This window comes from Rhyacophila brunnea, unplaced genomic scaffold (assembly GCF_057557595.1).
Source record: "Rhyacophila brunnea isolate RB1 unplaced genomic scaffold, BYU_Rbru_1.0 scaffold_10, whole genome shotgun sequence".
Lineage (NCBI taxonomy): Eukaryota > Metazoa > Arthropoda > Insecta > Trichoptera > Rhyacophilidae > Rhyacophila > Rhyacophila brunnea.
This window is the reverse complement of record NW_028232752.1, coordinates 440,025-460,759: the sequence shown is the minus strand read 5'-3', so window position 1 is coordinate 460,759 and position 20,735 is coordinate 440,025. Positions and strand designations below refer to the sequence as shown.

Sequence of the window (20,735 nt, the reverse complement as noted above, 5' to 3'; positions counted from 1 at the left end):
TATATATTTCAGTTCCCATTATTTCTGAGTTCCCTGATCTCCCAAATTATTATGTAATAATATGTTCGATTCAAATACTTACATATTGTAATAAGTAGTTAATTATTGTAAAATATCTTTAATTTGTCGCCCATCCTCTACGCCAATGATACTCAACCTTTTTTTTCTTCGGGCCAAATACATATATTTGTAAAGTAACGCAGGCCGCAACACTACTGGTGTGACTAAAAAAATCATGATACCCCCCTTTTTTTACAAAACATTTTTGAGATTTTAAAAATTATGCGTGTTTTTTAAATTAATTGTGTGCAATAGCAACACTCTTATACCAGATCTGATGTGGACCATAATGACAATCCTCTTCGGGGGTCACTATCTGTGCGTCAAAGTCGAAACGAATCTCAAGATATACGAAATTCCTGATAATAAATGTGTTTCGGGCCGCACATGAAAGCTTAAAGGGCCGCAGGTTGAATATCGCTGCTCTACGCGCATGCACGTATATTTCTGGCGTATTTTTGACCGGCGCTAAGCTGTATGTCTTTCATAGTATTTGTTGAATGTGGACCTGTACTGCCTGCCCGTACACGTTTTTTTTGCATGCTGCCGATATGCAATGAACGTACAATTTTTAGCTTGCTCTGTGCAGTGTTCCCCCCCGAGAGCTTCTAAATATAACCGACAGATGATGCGTTTGACTAGCGCCTTTTGTACGTACGCACCTTGGAAGTAGGTTTAACTTTCCCGCACAGTGTTTAAAAATACTATATTATTATTTCATACGTTATGTGGTAAATGCTCCGTTAAACGATGCCATATTAATATTAAATCAATCAAAATATCGATTAAAGTAATATTGTGATCTAAAGTTAGGTACAGCAATCTCAACATACAAATACCAATTTTATAATGACTCAAACTGACTCATTAACGTCATTCCGTCTCTCGTCAACTCCCGTCAACTCGTCATTGGCAGCCATCCGGTTAAAGGACATTCAACAACTGGTGATATAATATACATACAGTGGAACCTCGATTATCCGGATAGTTCAAAATAAACACAAATTAGTTTTCTGAAACGTTTATTTTCACGATTTAAATATTTATTTTGAATATTATCGATGTGCATCAAAAAGAGAACATGTTATACCTACTATTATCATAAGACAAAGTGGATATAATCAATGTTTTGAAAAGAGGTGACTCCAGACGTTTTTTGTCAAAAAAATGTGGCGTGTTAATAATTTTAATATTTTTAATGATCGTTTTAGACATATTTTTATTATAAAAAGCATCAAATTAGGTAAATTTATAGATCTGTACACACAGTTTAGTGTGCACTATTTATGTTGGATCTTACCAGCCTCATAACTTCCACCCTTCGCCATTGATATGGGTGCATAATCATCTACTGTTTCACATTTGCTAACTTTTATTACTTTTAATAGTTAACAATAAAACATTAATTTTTGACTAAAATTAGTAAAAATATCACAATAAGAAGGTAACTACATAATTCACCTACAGAGGTCAGAATAAGAGTTCCACATCTTGTTTGGCTTTATATATAATATAGTATATATTTTTTTTACATAGTTTCTTATTTCTAAGTTATGAACAATGTGATAATATATGGATATAGTAAAAATGAGTAGTCAAGTGTTACGAAAGCACATTTTTTGTTGATTTTGGAACACCCTCCCATTTCAAATAAAATAGAAAAGCGCATCCCCTCCCCCATAAAGTGTAAGATGTCAAATTTTTAAGGAAAATTGTTAATTAAAACATTATAGCTGAACAATAAAATAAAAAAATTAGTATTAATCTCTCGATCATGTCCGATCCTAATAAGATCATATGGGCCTCCACAGAGTGGAGGTTTGTGTTAACAGATTTTGTTTTTATGAGAAATGGATGTCAGCCACTTGCTCAACCTATTAAGTCCATACTCAAACTTATACACAAATTGGAAAACAATATATCGTCTCTGTTCTGACAGAACACACTAACTGGAGAATACTAGTTTTGAGTAATTTGACTTTGAAGTTGTTAAAATGTTTGAAATCGTCTATCATGTGAGTTTATTAAGTAATCGTAAAAAAGATGATTTTAAAATAAAGACTGTTTACATTATTAAGAAGGTTTCCAGACGGTGATGTTTGAAATAAGGAACATTTTGGTATAACTAACTCAATATGTCATTTTTTCGAATTAGTGTCTTCTGCCAGAACAGTGACGATATGTACTTGTCAGACCCAGGGTTCGAACCTGGGACCCACGACTAAGCCGCTCTACGCCAAGCTAAGCCAACGACGTTACGCTCTAGGCCGCGGGGGAGGGGGGGTGTTAGAGAAAATTTGATGTCACAAAGTAAACCGAAAACACAATATTGGGGATCGGAGATGTAAGGATAAATATTTAAAAAAAATATGTTTTTAACGTTAAGGGAGTTGTCAAAAAGAGGGGGGTTAAAAATAGTCAAAATCGTGTGACGTCATGTGTGGACGGCCCCTAATGAAAATCTTGAATTAAGATTTTTTGACCCACCTGGGCTTTTATCGGCAAACATAAGTAAAATCAGTACAGCCCCACCGCATAAATGTGCTCACGTAATCTATGAACGGGCCCCTAAGAGGATTAACAGTTTTACTAACATTTTATAATATGAACTGTCAAGAATCAAAACCCATATTCCAGAGATTTTGATGTGTAAACAGCAAAAAATCATTTTTAGCACAGTAATCTTAGAAAACTGAGTCAGCTAGGTTGGTTATAGATGACTTTCTCTGTAGAGTGATTGTGTGGAAGCAGAAACAATTTCATAAATGGTCTACGGCATGCGTTTGTTCGAGGAAAGAGGCCTTTTCACAATGTCACTGCACACAAGCATATAAGCTTAAGTGCTCTAAAAATCCTTCTACATTATTACAAATTAAAAACTTTAGAGTCTCAGGTAACCAACTATAGATATGCATCTTATTATCATAAACCAATTACATACGTTGATTTTACTGAAAAACCAATCTGTTTAAAGAATAAATTTGCTTCATATAATTTCATTCGTCCCAGTGATACACACACAATGTTTACACATAACCATGGAGTACTAATTGGACATAGTTATGCAGAAAGTAGCCAGTCCACAAAAAATAAAAAAATGAGATATGATATAGATCAGATGCGAGAAGGTTTTCTCTACATTCTGCTGAAAATAGCCTAGCCGCAAAAAAATTATTCTTGAAATAAAATACTATTTACAATTTGACATTTTACATACATTTTTCATAATCATGTTGTTACTAAGGCGCCACTATCTCAGCTCGACATTATTGTGGACTGGCTACATTCTGCATAACTACGTTCAATTGAACTCACTAATTTTTTGTAGTTTCGAGTAAACCGAAAAAAATTATTTTGGGTACATGCAGCATTTATGTGCATGTTTTATATTATGTTCATACATACAGAATAATAGAATGCCGTCTTTTGGTAAACACTTCCTACAATGAAATTTCACTAACTGAAAGTACCTACACACCAGGTACCGTTTTTCCATTTCAGTTTGTAACATTTTAAATTTTACATGTAATGTCATTCCGGTAATGGGTTTTGATTCTCAACGGTTCATATTATCCTATAAAGAAATCCATAAAGTACATCATTCTGTTACTTCAATATCTGTACAAAATTTAATTCTGTTATATGAGGCGTCTAATTACAAAATTCCACGATTCAATATTTTCGGGAAACAACGTTTTTATGTTTCAAGCTTCAATTATTTGTTTTAACGTGAGATTATTTTTTCCGTTGTATTGTATGTCGAAATTAGAACCAAATGGCAATTCAGCCGATAAACTGTTAAATGTAATAAATATAGGCAAAATAAAATTGGACGTAGCGCTATTTGTAGCTCACTTTTTAATTTACTCCGCATAAGGCATATATTTCCGTGGCACTGTCATGAGTTTACCAGATGCTACAGGATGGGAGACGCCCTTTTCAATATTGAAGGTTCCCTTATTGGTTGATAAACACGCGCGAAATCAATCAAGCTTTAAATAATACGAAACATGGACTTGGCGCTTTTTGTAATAAACCAAGACTTAAAATATTTTTTTTCATAGGGTTATGTCGCGTTTTGGAATTTATAGATCAATACATATTGTGTAAAATTATACAAAGAATATGTGCGTATTTTTTCTCGATTTTGACCAAATGTGGACTTATCGCTTTTTGGACGCCTCATATTTACAAACTTTTGCAATAATTAATATGACAGATTGAATTAACAGAATTCTTTTTAGTCAATATCTCGAAACAACCATATTATTGTTAGTTTCTCGCAGTAAACTAATGTAGATATTATAATAATATATACATATACATATTTACAATAAAACACTATATTATTAAAGTATGTATTTACAAGTGATCAGTGCGGTTAAATTGCTACACTTTTAAAGCTATTTTAAAAAAATCAATCTCCGTTTCAAATTCTGCCATGTCAGTTTATTTGCAATAATCATATTCAAAATTATTTGAAGTTTGTGACCTTCCAATTAAATCATTTTCAAATAACCCGGATTTCGCTTTTCGGCAACTTTGGGCTATGTACACATATACACACAGTATAAAAATACGTCTACTATTAGTGGTTGTCCATATAACCATAACGGGAGATATTGTGACATGATAAAACTAACAAAATATAAATACATTTTTTACTGAAATTTACCATTTTCAACGAATGCTGGGGGAGTTAAAAAATGTTATGTACTTAAGTCACAGTGATAAAAAAAGGCGATGAATTTCGAAAATCATGGCTGACCCCTTAGTATTAACCCATAGCTTACGAGCCGCACAAAATTGTGTTTTTGCTAATTACTTTTCAAATGCAAATTAACACGTTAATTACAAAATTAATTAAAAGGGCCCGTAAGCATTGTGTTAATATCAATTACATACAATTCTAATTTATTTTTTCGTCAGTTGTTTACATACTCTTGCATGTGGCCTAATAAAACCCATATCGTAAAAAACAATTGACGTTATGAAGGTTTACAAAATTTCAAATATTTCTTTATTTGAATTCAATTTCCATTGTTTCCAAATTCAGTCGATAGTATTAAAGCTATACATCAGTTGAGGCATGGTCTAAAAAGATCGTGGCCAGGCGATGCGCGGATTGTGTAAATGACGCGTGCCGGACGAAATATAATTTGTCATAAAAATCCAACATGCGTCCATTTAATGTTATGTTTATTATTATATTACTAATAATAATAGTATATTCATTGACATATTTTCATAAAGATTTTTAGTCATCTTTACACGATTTAAGAATATTTTCATCCGACGCCATGACAAAACAAATCAACGTGCGTACACTTCGACTGTCGGTCTCCGATTGGCGAGTCCAGACAAGTGAGAAATTTGGCCGCACTTACTGTTGAAAATTAATTGCCGTTTCAGTGTCAGTGTAAGTACGCTCTTAATAATTTATTACTAAGGGTATGCACAATAAATGGTACCATCTCATAGCGACATCTATTGACCGAATTACTTGGTACGTATTTATCTTACTGAAAAATAAAATATATTCTGGTATGAATAACCTTTAAGGCATATTAAGAATTAGACGTCGCTGCATTATTTAACTATCGATGGTCTAATAAAACCGCAATAATGATTTTATCGTAATAAATTTTTGGGTTCTTCCTCATTATTTCCTCGACGTTTTAGGCTCATTGCAGAAGCCATTCTCGAGAGAATATATTGATGTGTACTATTGGTATATAAAATAAATTGACATGGTAAAGTTTGGCAAAGAAATTGAACTTGTTTGAATAAATGCTACATATGCAGGACTGCTGATGCGGGCATCGTTTCATCCCCTTTGGGTTCTATATCGGAAGGTCCCGTGTCAATCTTGGTCAGTTCATTTTCCATCACCTCGATTTGACTAACGATGGAACTGTAGGCGGGTGGTGGTATATTGCACTCCATTTCCTAAAGGGAACAAAAAACACATTGTTTTAATTTAACTCCCATATTCCAGCACTCAAAATGCAAAAGTGTACGAACCGGAGCACTCGACAATTTTCTGAAGATGTTTACATGATTACCAAATTTTATAAATAATGTAATAAAATAATGTGTAGGTATTTTATAAAAATAAGTTTGTTAGATTTTCTATTATATAGCCTATCTAGCTCAGACGATCAAAATATTTTTTTCCATGAGACGGAGCGATAATTTTACCAATTTCCTCGGCGCTCCGGTCATTTAGAACCCTGCCATATTCACTACCAACTTCAACTAAAACTTCAGCAAAAGTAATCAAATAAATTGATTAAACTATTTCTTTATTCAACAAATAATTCAAAAGATTTGAGAATGTAACATTCTTTACTGAACATACATAATTTGAAAACACTTGTTTGATGTTGTCACCTCCGAAAGGGGGGGGGGGGTGTAGGATGAGGTGCACTGGACCCCCCTGATGATGATGTAATGTCAGTCACGGTGATATCGTCTGCTGGCTTCTTTCGGGGACATGCTTATGTTGATTGACAACGCGGAATTATAGGCGAAAACAGGGCGTTTATTTGTCGGAATACATTTACACCACAGAAATAGTCAGCCAGACCTTTTTTAGGTACCTGCTTTGAAAAGGGCTGTATTTCTTTGCTAGGTAGGTACATATTTTTAAATATTTGAACTAGGTACAAATACATATTTTTTCAAAGTAATCTCAAATCAGATATTCTAGGTGCTAGGTACATTGTATGGCTGGGAACTTTGCTTTCAATATTTATGTAGGTAAGTGTACGAATTTAATACCTATTGGTCAAAATTGGATGAAGGCTAATGTAGGTAATAATATTAAAAAATGATATTAATAATTACTATTTGCTTACGGGCTAGAAATTTGCCTCGCAGTCGATCTGTTCATGTTTGCATGAATCAGCCCAATGATGATTCAGGCCTCATGGCCTTGGATCCTCTGAGGATGCCATGGTTTAGGCGGTATCAATGTCAGCTAGTAATTTTAACATTCAAATTTATTTATTTATATATGGTGAACTTCACAAATTACAAATTCAAGGCGTTCACAATATGATATGAAAAATAAAGAAATAAAACCAATATTATTAAAAGAGTAAATACAAAAATTAAAAAGTAAATGGACATACTCTGAATGAGTTAAGAATTTATAAAACAACATCTTTTTTTGATTTGGTTGAACAGAGTTATTGTCCTTCCAATTGTCATCACCAATGGTAGGGTAGTTCTGTACCATGAGAGAACTCTAAGATAGTTATCAGGGACACACAGGTCAATACTACCAAAAACGGCAGGGTTCTCATTTATACCACGTATAAGTCGGAAAAAATACGTGGCCAGATATCTTCTAGCACTTAAACTACAATAACATGTCCGCATGCCTAGGAGAAAGTCAGTTGGATAAAGTCACGTATAGTATCCATAAAACATCAAGTAAAGGAGTCTTTCTTTTGAACTCGCTCCACTATAAGGTCATATAACTGCCCAAACAATCGACCCACACTCAAGCCAACTTCTAACTAGGGAATCAAAAAGAATTTTTAATACGGAAACATCCGAAAAAAACACTTTTTACAAATACTAGAGCTATATGATCACAAAACGACAGTTTACTGTCAAACATAATGCCAAGATGCTTTACAGATGGTATCCGCAAAAGAACACTGCCACTAGTAACTACTACTAGTTAATTTCGTTATAATTAGATGGGATGCACGTGGCTCAGTTTGAAAAATACATTGGTGCAAATCCAGTCAATCCAACATTTCTACGATCATTTCTAATGGGTATATCAAAATTATTTACTCCTATGGCCCCCACAACCTATCACTTCGTGAAAACGAATATCATTGTTGCTTTCCCTCCGCGGATTGTTTAACGTAACATTTTATGGACAAAAAAAATAGGTCCACATTATTTAAAAGCTTATAGGTATTTCTTATAGGTCATCATGAACCAGAGATAGAACATGCTATAAAAATTTCACTATAATGATGGTAAAATTAAATCCTATAATGATACTACATTAAGCATATTATTGTCTAATGTGTTTCAATCAGCGATTTGGCAACAGGACAATTTCTTGGATGAACAACTTACAAATGATGCGTTGACATATCCATTGTCTGGATGCAGATGATAAGGGGGTGGGGTGTCACCGGGAGGGGGTACCGCGATAGAAGCTCGGGAATAGGGGGGCGGGGCGTCTCGCAATCTTTCCGTCACTGCCCGCTGCAAGGAGCTGGCTGAGCCGTTGCTGGTGGTACTGATTCTTCCCCTGGCAGTGGAATTGCCGCGCCGCCTGGAAGCTTGCTGCCTGAAAAAATATTGAAATATTAAATTTTAGCTGTTCTTGACGGTAAGAAAGTAGTTGATTCAAGAAACAATGAGCTAAGAGAAGTCTTTCACTGCAAATGGAAATCATCTAGGGTAGTGATGGCGGTTATTTGTAAATTGTACGTATTACATTTCACCGTAGCACAGTTCGCCGTGACCTTTCTTATCGGAAAGAGATGACCATATAGCATACGGTCATTTTCATTAGAGATGAAAAAACTACGCATTGTTCGTGGAGCATTGCAGACAATAATGTACCTAACCGAACCTAAACTAACAAATATTCCAGTATATCGGCTATTTTCAAAATCTGTTTGCCGCTGGCTTCCTGTAAAGTTTACAGTGTAAACCGACAAGAACAGTGTTTTATTTATACATGAATTTTATCTCAGTACTATACGACCCAAAGAGGTTGGACGGTCTTTAATATACAACCATATATTTCTGATACAACATTTCACGGTGAAGTGTGATACGGCGAACTGCATACGTACAAATTTCCGGACACGGAAGACTCCATACTAGGCGATTATTTAAAGCCTAGTACTAACCTATGACGCGCGACTCGCAAAGTTCGAATTTTGATTATCCAAATAATTTATCAAAAATGTAATGATTTTTTTAAAAAAAAATACTTGGTAATGGAAATACTAGCTTGTTTTAGTATCATTCAAACAGATTATGTTAAGTCACCGTTTGTCAACTATTCTAAGAAATATGGGGTAACATTTTGCACACTATCATTAATAATTTATTTACAGAACAGTTTCTGATTATATCCGTTTGCAATAGAATTTTCATGGTGGATATGTATTCTTGAAGTTATACTTCTTAAGGTGCGTTTGGAAAATCAGATCAGAGTGTATTTTTGGCGTGTGACATGTAACACATAATTTATTTTTTCACAAAAAAAAATCGCACTCGATTGAATTCGAACCACGATTGTTCGGTTATCAGCCGAACGCACTGCCATTACGCCACAGTATGATAATGCAATCGTGACACGATACAGTATAATATTATAGTTTATTCCGTTCCCTAGGCAGCGTATTTATTATTATATGTATGAAGAATTGTTCCGCTGCCTAGGAAACGAATTTATTATTATTGGCCAAAATAGAATAAAAACAACGAGAAATATTTAAATAATTTATTTAGTGATATAAGTTAAAGTGTCTATAAATAAACCAGCGGCACTCCAATAAGCGGCCCTCCTTTATTCTAGTTTTTTATTGATATGGGGCTATTAAAAGTCAATTCTATCTTATATCATACTTTATTATTTGACAGATCTGAAACATGACGTCTCGCGCAATGATGTGATCATAGCCGACCATAGTGACCATAGAATAAGGAGTATAGATTATTTTGCTGTGTGAAAAATATTCTTTCACGTTGTGAATTGTACCTACTCCTTTTTATATGTGATTAGCTGTCAAAACTAACCTTAATATTTTTAAGTGTGATAGGTACATTACTCATTACGCGTGCCTTGCGTTTGGTTTGTGGGCGAGCAAACGCATTCGTCTACAAATGTTCGAGACCATAGACCATTTCGCTAGTGCTCGCCCAAAGTGCTCGCACTAGACGCTCAGAATTAAAATATAATTTTCTATTTTTTTACGTTATATAGTATTTTTAAGCGGTCGAAATGCAACCATTAGATAAAGATATCCATAATTTAAGTTATTTTAAAGAAACACTAGGTCACTGATATTAAAATATATAATAAAATACAAATAAATTATCACGAACATGTATCAACTTACCTATGAAAAGTAATACCATCTTCTTGCTTATCAATACGGCTACCACATTTCAAGACAACACACAGAACCATCTTTTCTACTTAATTAACTAAAAATATTTACCACTGACTTTATGTTTAACACAAAAATAGCAATTTTAGCAACACGAGCTCGCAAGTTATCGACGCTATGTGAAGCGTTTCGCCCCAATTTGATGGCGATACTTTTGGAAACTAGGTCAGACATATGTAGACCTTTTATTTTACTCTAGCGCGTGTCGCAGAGATTGTAAGGGTGCCGAATACTTTCTCACTCGCACTCATGCATCGTTTTTGTTCAGGCCTTGACACACACCGATTTTTTTAAAATTCAAAACCAGACTGTTATAGTATATCTGTTATGTCGAAGATTTAAAAACTAATAAACAAAATACTACATAAATAATAGTTTTTATTTTGCGTTAACGGTTCGCGAAATATATCTCCTATTTTCACCGGTCGACAGGTGTAAAAAGATTGGGAAGAAGGAGTCAATGAAGGAATAGAATAAAAAAAAAATTTATATAATTTCTACAAAGGATTTATTATTTATTAGTTTATTACTTAAACTAATGATTGCTGAATTCAAATGTATATATTATAATAAAAACTGAGATATGGAATTTATCTTTTGTACATTCATCGATTATTATTATAAGTTAAGGTAACATAATATAATGTCATTGCATATCTGTCCGTACTACCTATTATTATTATTATCAATATCATAATAAATACTTAATCACTTAATACTTATCTGTCGCAGAAGGAATTAGTTAAAGCGATACAGTTTTATTTATACATATATTATTTTAAGTTTTGTTTTATAACTTATCTTGTCTAAGGGCTTAGACAACATACACTTATAATTTCTTATAAACACCGCCGATTCCGAACTGACCAGGCAACTGTAACCTCGATTGAACGGACAACTGATCGTCTAAACTCTAAATACACCGCCATTTCAAAACTAAACGGACCAAAACAGAAACCTTGACTGAAAGGACAACAGAAGTGACGTTTAAAAAGACCTTTACTTAGGTCTTACATCATATTGTAATATCGTCACATCACAGAAGTCAATCAAAAAATATCCATAAAAAACATTTCTGACTATTGTGACTCCACATCTGAAAAAACGTAAACTTAATAACTAAACAGTTCCAAAAGAACATGTATAATATGCTCCAAACTAATTTGTATGATTTTTTGAGTCACTTCAAAAACGTAAAATTGTGGTTTCACTGTATATTGAAGGTAATTGTGCCGCAGAGGTGGACACGAGCTTTCATATTTTTTTTTTTACGAAAACAGTTTATTCCATGTAGATAATTATAATAAATACCTTTTTCTGTCGGCGCATCGGCTTTTCGATCCAATAATCGTTAATTGAAAATTTGAAATTTTCATACATTTTCTACACCATTATCACAAACTAAGATTATATGAGGTAATATTATTAGGTCTAAAAAGAAAGTTGTAAAATCTTACATCCACCTCTGCGGCACATTTACCATATTGAATATTATCAAATATGATCAATTTATTACCTGTATGATGATTTACTGCACAATTTCCAAAACAAAATGAGGACGGCCAATATTCCTAGAATTAGCAGGGCCGTTAGGGCTATCTGTGTCGCAGTCAGAAGCATGTGTTGGTTTTGCATATGGTTGCTGAAAAAATTAAATAACACTCAGATACTCACTAGAAAAAACTTTCAAATAAAACCAATCTAGTAGGTACGTACATGTATTTCAAATTATGTATGTTCAAAAAAGTATGCTACATTCTCAAATCTTGCAAATTATTTGTTGGATAAAAAAAATGATTGAGATTCTTTAAAAACAAACAGTATGTACCTACAACATTTTTTAACCCATTCAAGACATATTTAAAAGGAAAAAAGAGATCAAACTTTGTAGAGAATTTGAAAAGAGTTTACTAAAATTGCTACAACTTTTTATATTATGTCTAATTTCAACATTTTTTAAATCTTATTTTAAGTATCTAAAATTAAAAAATTAAATATTTTTATTTTTATCAAGACAAGCCAAGTGGCACCGAATTGATGCCGATTGTCCAGAATTACTTGGTCAAAAGCGGAGTTAAATCAAGTTCAATGGTAATTAACAAGAACATCAAAATAGTGAACTTGCAAAATGTTTCAGACTTTCACGGTTGTTTATTATCGTAATAGATTATTGAGTTATCACCGCGTGTTCCAGCAATTTTTAGTTTATTGAGAATGGTCTTTACTACAAACTCAAAATCTCGAGGAAAACATACCTTGACAACCCAAGAATCTATTACGACTTACAAAATAATACATCATTAATAGCAATGAAATAATAAAATAGGTATGTCTAAAATAAATTAATGAAGTTGAGAATTGAAATCAATATGTAGATACCTATCTATATATCTTTGGAGCGTTTTTACACTTCACAATCATTGTCAGACCAGATATTTTTTTTTGTAAACTCAATCCAGGTGACATAGGTTTCCAGTTGACCCGAAACCGGTACTGATCAAGCAACTTATTTATAATGATAAAATAACCTCACAGCGTTAAAATATTTTTATACTGCTCACAATGGTATATTTTAATATAAAAAACAAACAGTTTTTCCTTATGGATACAATTATCAATACATGTTATCTTTCTTATCAGGATTTTATTTAATTTTTAGTGATTGTTTTATATCTGTAAAGGGAGAGGGGCTGCATGAAAAAGATAACCGATAAATTGATTGTTACATCAAATTTATGATTCATGTAAAAATGCCGGCAGACTGCAAAAAATTAATCTATTTTTTAAATCAGAATAGTTTTGGCATATTGTAATATCTCAAGCGTCGGCCTATTGCATCGTGGGTCCCAGGTTCGAATCCTGGGTCTGGCAAGTACACATATTATTTTTCAATTTTTGTATGAGTCAGAGTATGGACCTGATAGGTTGAGGAAGTGGCTGACATCCATTTCTTGTAAAAACAAAAATCTGCTAATACAAACCTCCACTCTGTGGAGGCCCATATGATCGTATCAGGATTCGACATAGTTGGAATGAGTATCTCAAAAAATACAGAATATAATCAACTATACAATTTTCATTATTAATCAATCCTATATAATATATACATATATATGTGTAAGTATATAATAAAATAATGGATTTGCACTGGAATAGACTGTATTAAAATACTTATTACAGTTTAGCAATGGCTCGAAACATTACTTGTATCTTACTATATATACACAACCGTTGGATGCCAGGTTCTATCAGTACGATTTCTGGGCCCTATATTTTAATTCCACCAAATGATTTCTACCTCAATACTAATAAATTCTCTCTCGGTTTAGTGACGCTAAAATCTTACAATCCAAATATCTGAAAATTATGGTTTTTCACATTACTACAGTCAGGTTCCAGGATGATGATATAATTCCATTTACTTTAATATTGAAAAATTTAAGGAGTAGGTTGCATCGAGTCCAATGTGAACACCAAACCAACTGGACATCAGGACAACTTGCCGCACAGGTGAATGAAATACAAATACGGTGCAATTTAAACCAGAAAATAGACTAACAGGTTTCTCGATTGGACTCAATAAAATCATTAACCTCCGATATTCGGATGATAGGTACCATGCTAACCACAAATATAATGTATTTATTTACTAAAAACCTGTTCTAAGGTGAGGTTTATGGTTGTTGCAAAGACAGATTTATATACTTACTGCATAATTTTCGGAATATTAATGACTGTTATTGTCCAGCCACGATGGCCGCGCGGCTTAAGTGTAGGTCTATGGCATCGTGGGTCCCAGTTTCGAATCCCGAGTCTGGCAAGTACACATATTGTTCTTCAATTTGTGTATGAGTCAGAGTATGGACCTAATAGGTTGAGCAAGTGGCTGACATCCATTTCTTGTGAAAATCAAATCTGTTACCCTGAGACCCCTGTTAATCTGAGACCCATAATGATCCTATTAGGATCGGACAATTGGAAAAAATTGTGCAATTTCGGAATGTGAAAGTACAACATCCGCAGGAACTTTTGCAAGAATTATAAACCTCACTTTATTAAAAATAGTTTATATTAGACTTGCTTGTTACTGGTTCAAATCATAAAGTACATTTATTTCTTTCACATATTTAATTGTTCTGTCAGTTGTCCAATTGTCCTGGCATCCAGTTGGCGGCGTCAAATCGTCCTGCACCCAATGTTCTCAAGGGAGGCGTTCTATGATTGTCTCACTACTACTACACTACTAAAAAAATAAGTATAGATGATAACATTATCTTGAATCTTTTCCGAGGAAAAACACTTTTAAAAAAGAGGCAGTAATAAACTGTGCCCTGTGAAATGTTTAATTTATTATTATATAACAAATGCATACCTGCATCTCAGGCCTTCTGATGTGTCAAAACACATTTCACAATAGTTATTTATGCACTGTATGTCGCTCGGATAGCAGATATCGTCACAAGGATCACCAAGAGCTAGAGCAGTAGAAAAAAGATTTTTTTACAAAACTTAATAGCTTATCGTCCATCTAAGTTCAATACCGCGGAAGGACCTTTTGTCAAAATGTTCAGGAGGGACAAAAAACCAAGCAATTTCATCAATAAAAAAGATAAATAAATTTAAATGCCGATTATTGTGTCTTCCTGTTTTATATTAGAAAATATATTTTTATGTGTCGTTGGAACTTACGCGGTATTGCCGCAACTCTCCGCTCATCGGCTGTTTTGGATTTAGGGATATAAGCGGTCTTGCTTGCTTCTTTGGCTGCAGTGTCCCCGTTAAACGGCCATTAGATGCAATTAGCATGTTATTTAAATGTGGCAATTAAAAATTTATTAAAAGGTACATAGTGATTGTGTTAACCGAGAGCGCCAAAAATACGTATTTTCAACATATTGGCTCATACGCGGTATTGAACTTACATAGACGATATCGTCACCGTTCAGGCAAAAGACACCAACCCTAAAAACATAGTTTTGAGATATCGCAATTTGAAAGTTTGAAAATGCAGGAAAAATCAGATTTTAATGTTTTTAAGGTTTTATCTACATTAAATTATTTTCTCATGTCTTTTTAATAATTTCTTTAAGGTAATTTTACTTTTTGATGCTAATTAAAACATCTGGAAGGTTTTGAAGGAGGCAAGGTAGCTCAATTATGGTTTGGTGACTTTTGCTTGTTAATAATCTGAACAATGTTAGCGAAAAGAAGGATCAGTAAAACTCACCATCCATAGTATAGTGACTTTTGCTTGTATATTTATAACGAAGGATTTTTTTTTTATATAGTCAATAATGTCTATTCACCTATAATGACTTTTGCTTGTTAAGATTTTATCGAAAGTCATTTAGTGAAAAACAAATAATTTGGATTTAAGCAAAATTTTACTAACTAATGTACCGTGGTGAGTTTTGCATCTTAAAGAACATAATTTTACGCTTCAGGTGACATACTCAACTCAAAACTGCCATTTTCAGGGTTGGTGACGTTTGCCTGAACGGTGACGATATAATGTTTGATACTTTCATGTTTTTTATCCTAATAGGTTTTTGGGTTTCCACCGTGTGTACTTCTTCCTTCTTTCCTTGACATTTCGGGCTCGTTGCAGAGGCCATTATCAAGAGATGATATGTTTTATGATGAATTGTAGTGTAGGTATATGAATGCAAACGTCGCTCTAAGAATACCAAAAGGAATCCGATAGCTAAGATCAAACGTTGCTCAGAGTAATGTGTCAATCCAATGTGTCGATTTAGTAAAAAGGTTGAACAGCACTGATTTCGATTTAAAGAAATTTTAGAAGGTAGCACATAAACAAAAAAAGAATTTAAGAAGATAAGAATGTTAAAATAACATATTATTATACTTACTTGGGCTAGACAATACACACGTTCCATCGTGTTTATCAAATTCATAATCGGCCGCGCATAGACACATGTTGTGAATACATTGCAAAGATATAAACTTGCAATCTAGTGTCGAATTGCATTGAGATGCGTATCCACGGTAAGCTACAAAAATAAAACACAATGAAAATTTATTGTTAATTCATAAATTGGCACAAATCTGTCATATTATTAGGTATTGCAAATATAAAACGCCTAGTTTCAAATCGCCCTAAAACGGTTTTTGAGTTAGATAGGTATGTATTTAGATGGATATTTTTGTTACCTATATGATGGCCATACAAGTTTGATACGGTCGACAGTTTCATATACCTTGGATCTCTTGTAACTCGACATAATGATATTACAGAAGAAATCAACAAGAGAATCATGTCTGCGAATAAATGCTACTTTGGTCTGTTAAGACATTTTAAGTCCTGCTTACTATCTCGTCGAACTAAAAGCACTCTTGTAAAGCCAGTGCTCACCTACGCATCGGAAACCTGGACATTAACTCTGCGAAATGAACGAGCCCTGAACATCTTTGAAAGAAAAATTCTCCGCCGTATATATGGACCGATCAGGGATGGCACCAATTGGAGGAGAAGATATAATACTGAGCTCTACGGACTGTACGAAGATTGCAGCGCAGTTCAATCAATTAAGATTGGGAGACTGCGATGGCTAGGTCATGTGCACCGTATGAATGACAATGAACCGGCAAAGAGAGTGATGTCCAGCAATCCAATAGGACGTAGAAGAAGAGGGAGGCCAAAGATTCGCTGGTTAGATGGAGCTGCCAGTGACTGCCGTATTCTGGGGGTACCAAATTGGAAAGCGGCCACACTGGATAGGGACAAGTGGAGGGAGCTGTTGGAGGAGGCCAGGACCCTCACCGGGTTGTCGCGCCCCTGATGATGATGATATGATGGCCAAAGATTGAACTTTAAAAAATGCCAAAAACCGTCAATACGTATGAAACGTACATATCAAAAATTAGGGTAACTTTCAAAACCCGCTAAAATGGTTGGGTGTGCTTTTCAAATACCCCTAAAATGGAAAACCAAAATACTCTTTAGAATGTAATGAAATAAAAAATAAATACATAAAGTTCACAAATTCAATAGATGAATTTTTCTCAAAACTACCAAAAATTCCAGGTACCCATGGCTGTGAAACCGATCGCTTTGTACGGGTGACACCTGGAGTCTAACGGAGAAACAACAGGAGGCTATTTAAGTATGTATACGAAAATAACATTCTCCGAAGAATACTTGGACTGGTTGAAGAAAAACAAAGGTGATGCCTCCGTACAAATGCTGGGGTCCGTGAACAAGTCGAGACCAATATAATTAATGTCCTGAGGCCGCAAATACTCATATGGGCCAGTCTCACATTGTCAGATGCGATGGATCTAGACCTGTCCGTAAAGTTAATGAAGAAACCGCAGTGAGCGCTCGGCCTGGGCCCCCCCAGAAGAGAAGATAATCTCAGAAGGGTTAAGTAAGTAAGAATAATACTTCTGAATATATATTTTTATTTTAAAAGGGCCCTGCCACATTCTTGTGTCCATGTGATAATTTTCCACAGCTGGCGTTATATTAATTTAAATATTCGAAGTGCCATCGTTCACCATAGAGCGCAAGCTAGCACTCTCTCTTCGTGTTCAATGGGTTTGAATCCCGCTGATCGCATGAAATTAACAACTTTTCTTAAGCAATGTGTTTTGGATACAACATTGAATTAGAATTAAATTTGTTTATAAATGTGCTTTTAAATGTCAGTTCTGTTGTCGAGGTTTCTGTTTTGGTCCGTTCAGTTTTGAAATGGCGGTGTATTTAGGCGATCAGTTGTCCGCTCACCCGAGTTGCAGTTGCCAGTTCTGTTCGGAATCGGCGGTGTATATTTATGTATTTTTTATACACTAAAATATATATTATTATTATTATAATTACTTTCTAAACATATTGGTTGGTGTAATGCAGTACCTATATTTAAATAAATTATATTTCAATCCAAATTAGAAAAGTAGTATTAAAAATATGGGAACATACTAATTTACATGTCAACTTAACCGGCAACTCTAAAAACGGATACAATAACCAATAACTCCCGCTAACAGCCGCTTCAGTTTTGCATTTACATGTCAGTTTAACAGACAGCATGACGGAATCGAAGACTGATTGGATAACAAAACTGATCGTATAAAAGCACCTTAATAAATATCACAGAATAAAACTGAAATATTGAATTACTTACACATTTTTTTCTTTTTAAATAATTATTATTATATTATATATTATTAAATTATTCATTGTAAACAATGTGTGCCATGAAAATTAATTTATAGACACATTTCCATTTCAAATCAACTAGAATCAAATATATTAGAACCATCTATGATTCAGATTCACACGTATAACAACATTAACACTGCGTTGAATTTAAATAAAGATTATTTAATAAAAAATGTGGGCACATATGAATCTCTTTTAAACAAAATGATTATTGAATAATTATTTTTTATCTTTTTTTTTAGCTACGCTGTTATTACGGTGAATATTTTTCGTCACACCTATGTCACTGTCGGTGTATTAGTACAGAGTATTAGTGATGAAAAACACACAAATAAATAGTAAAAACAAGATAAAGACCTTTCATTCTTATGAAAATATTTTCCGAATCCGCTATTTTGGAAAAGAAAATCAAAAAAACAAAAAGGCACCACATTTTTATCTGTCACTGAACACTGAAATTTTTCATAATTAATTAGGACACTCGACGGAATGTTTGAAATTATAACTAAAAGACAAATGAAATGGAAGAATTCCTTAGGACATTTTGTTTCGTTTGTCAATATTGTATATTGCTACTACAGGCCGAGATAAGTGAAAGATAATCCAGTATAAAGAATATCAACCAATAGAACAGATGGTCTGCGATAGGCTGCGCTATTCAAATAGATAACGAAAGATAAATAAGATACCAAAATGGTACCCACGATTATATACCTACCTATACTCAAATTACAATATCAAAGGAAGGAAAATTGCGCCAAAGTTTACTTCAAATACAGTTTTAGACGGTTTTATCTGACTGTTGTATTTATTTTCAACAAATAATATTGGAAATGTAATCAAATTTTTTTTTTTAAGAAATGATGGACTACAGGTCGTTGGCTTGACTCTTCGGAAGGCGTTAAATGACTGACATGGTCTCTTGAAGCGCCGCATGGTGTCCATATGCTCCACCTATGGAATAGACATTGACGAAGAAAAATATACAGACAATAATTATTATTCACACAGTTTCTCAAACTACAAAAATTGGTTACTCTCCGTTAACCCTGAGTAATATGACTGAATGTATAAGGTGCAGACTACGAGTTGTCATATTATACCTTTCTTCAGCGAATATTTCAGATAGTTGATAATACTTGCTATTCAATTATGTGTGAAAATGACATGATACAAAATTAATCTTCGACTCAACAAATTAAGATGGTGAGCTGTAAGTTTTTTTCGTCTGGATTCATTGGATATTCATAACTTGTGGATGAGCACCTGTGTTATAGGTGAAGAGTGTCTGGGTATGGGGTAAGCACCCGGAAGTGTGCAGGTCCACGGGGTAAATGCGGCACCAGCTACATTTTGTTAATCCGCCTTAAAAAATCAATAATAAATTACTATGGTAAACATTGGTATACAAACAGTGCCGTCAGTGCAATGGCTGCGCGACTTTCACCGCTAAAGACGCGCCAGGTGCGTGGCCTTTAGATAGTGCTTTCACTGCTGACGAGTTAATTACCACTTTTAATTATCATGCTAATTGCTTCACGCCAGGCGTGTCTTTAGCAGTGACCGTGTTGTGGTAATTAACTAGTCAGTAGTGACTTTGTTAAGCGTCGTGGTTCCCAGTTTCGAACCTTAGGTCTGGCAAGTAAACATATTGTTTTTCAATTTGTGTATGAGTCAGAGTATGGACCTAATAGGTCAGCGATTTCCAAACTGGGAGGCGCGCCTCCCTGGGGAAGCGCGAAAAAGTTAAAAAGTTAACACAATTAATGTAGCCACAGGTTTGCAGTTTGCAAATGCATAGTTTATAACACGGACGCTAGTTAGGAGATTAATTTTATAATACCTCACTTCTATACTATTGTGAAGCGCGCTGGCTATCTTGTGAAAAAATTAAATAAAAGGGTTAAATCATAATGTTGAAATTTGTGGCAAATTTGTTTAGGAACGATAATTTTGTTGTTAAAGTTGTCTATTTGGTTGAAATTTAAAAAAAAAATGAGAATGAAGCAATACAAGGACCACTAATGTATTCACTGATTTAAAAAGACAAAGTGAAGGCATTCATAAAAAATTGGAGCTTTGGAAATTAAAATCACAAAAAAAAAAGTTCGCCATGTTTCCACTTTTAAATGATTTCTGCACCAGATATATTGAAGCAAACAAAAATCTATTTAACATATATAATTTAGAAAAACACTTTCTGAGAGCATACATTATAACCAATAGAAAAAATCTTTTTTGAAAAAAGTAAGCCAACCCGACGGGGATTCGAACTCCGTATCTCCCAGGTATACGCCCTGATCCGCTGCATTACCATTATGCTACGAGGT

General features: G+C 34.0%; 1 protein-coding gene across 2 annotated transcripts; it reads right to left on the bottom strand.

The window, feature by feature from the left end:
* Window positions 1–5,737: 5,737 nt before the first annotated feature.
* Window positions 5,738–18,931, bottom strand: LOC147078803 (uncharacterized). Of its 2 annotated transcripts, XM_085949597.1 has the most exons (6): window positions 18,763–18,931; window positions 16,094–16,234; window positions 14,596–14,698; window positions 11,740–11,865; window positions 8,167–8,383; window positions 5,738–6,009 (listed from the first exon to the last, which is right to left on the bottom strand). In XM_085949597.1, the coding sequence occupies exons 1-6, from the start codon at window positions 18,836–18,838 to the stop codon at window positions 5,854–5,856; spliced, it is 819 nt and encodes a 272-aa protein (XP_085805723.1). In that variant the 5' UTR covers window positions 18,839–18,931; the 3' UTR covers window positions 5,738–5,853. The 2 variants fall into 2 exon arrangements, with proteins under 2 accessions (XP_085805723.1, XP_085805731.1); XM_085949605.1 differs by lacking the exon at window positions 18,763–18,931 and having other exon boundaries at window positions 16,094–16,285.
* Between the last annotated feature and the right edge of the window lie 1,804 nt (window positions 18,932–20,735).

What these genes read in the sequence shown, in the direction of transcription:
- LOC147078803 (XM_085949597.1), bottom strand. Translation starts at nt 18,838, where the DNA reads ATGTGGTGCCTTTTTGTTTTTTTGATTTTCTTTTCCAAAATAGCGGAT. An exon ending in GTGTGTATTGTCTAGCCCAA is followed by an intron (nt 14,699 to 16,093) that starts GTAAGTATAATA and finishes CTACTGCTCTAG; the next exon opens with CTCTTGGTGATCCTTGTGAC. An exon ending in TGCAGTAAATCATCATACAG is followed by an intron (nt 8,384 to 11,739) that starts GTAATAAATTGA and finishes ATATTTTTTCAG; the next exon opens with GCAGCAAGCTTCCAGGCGGC.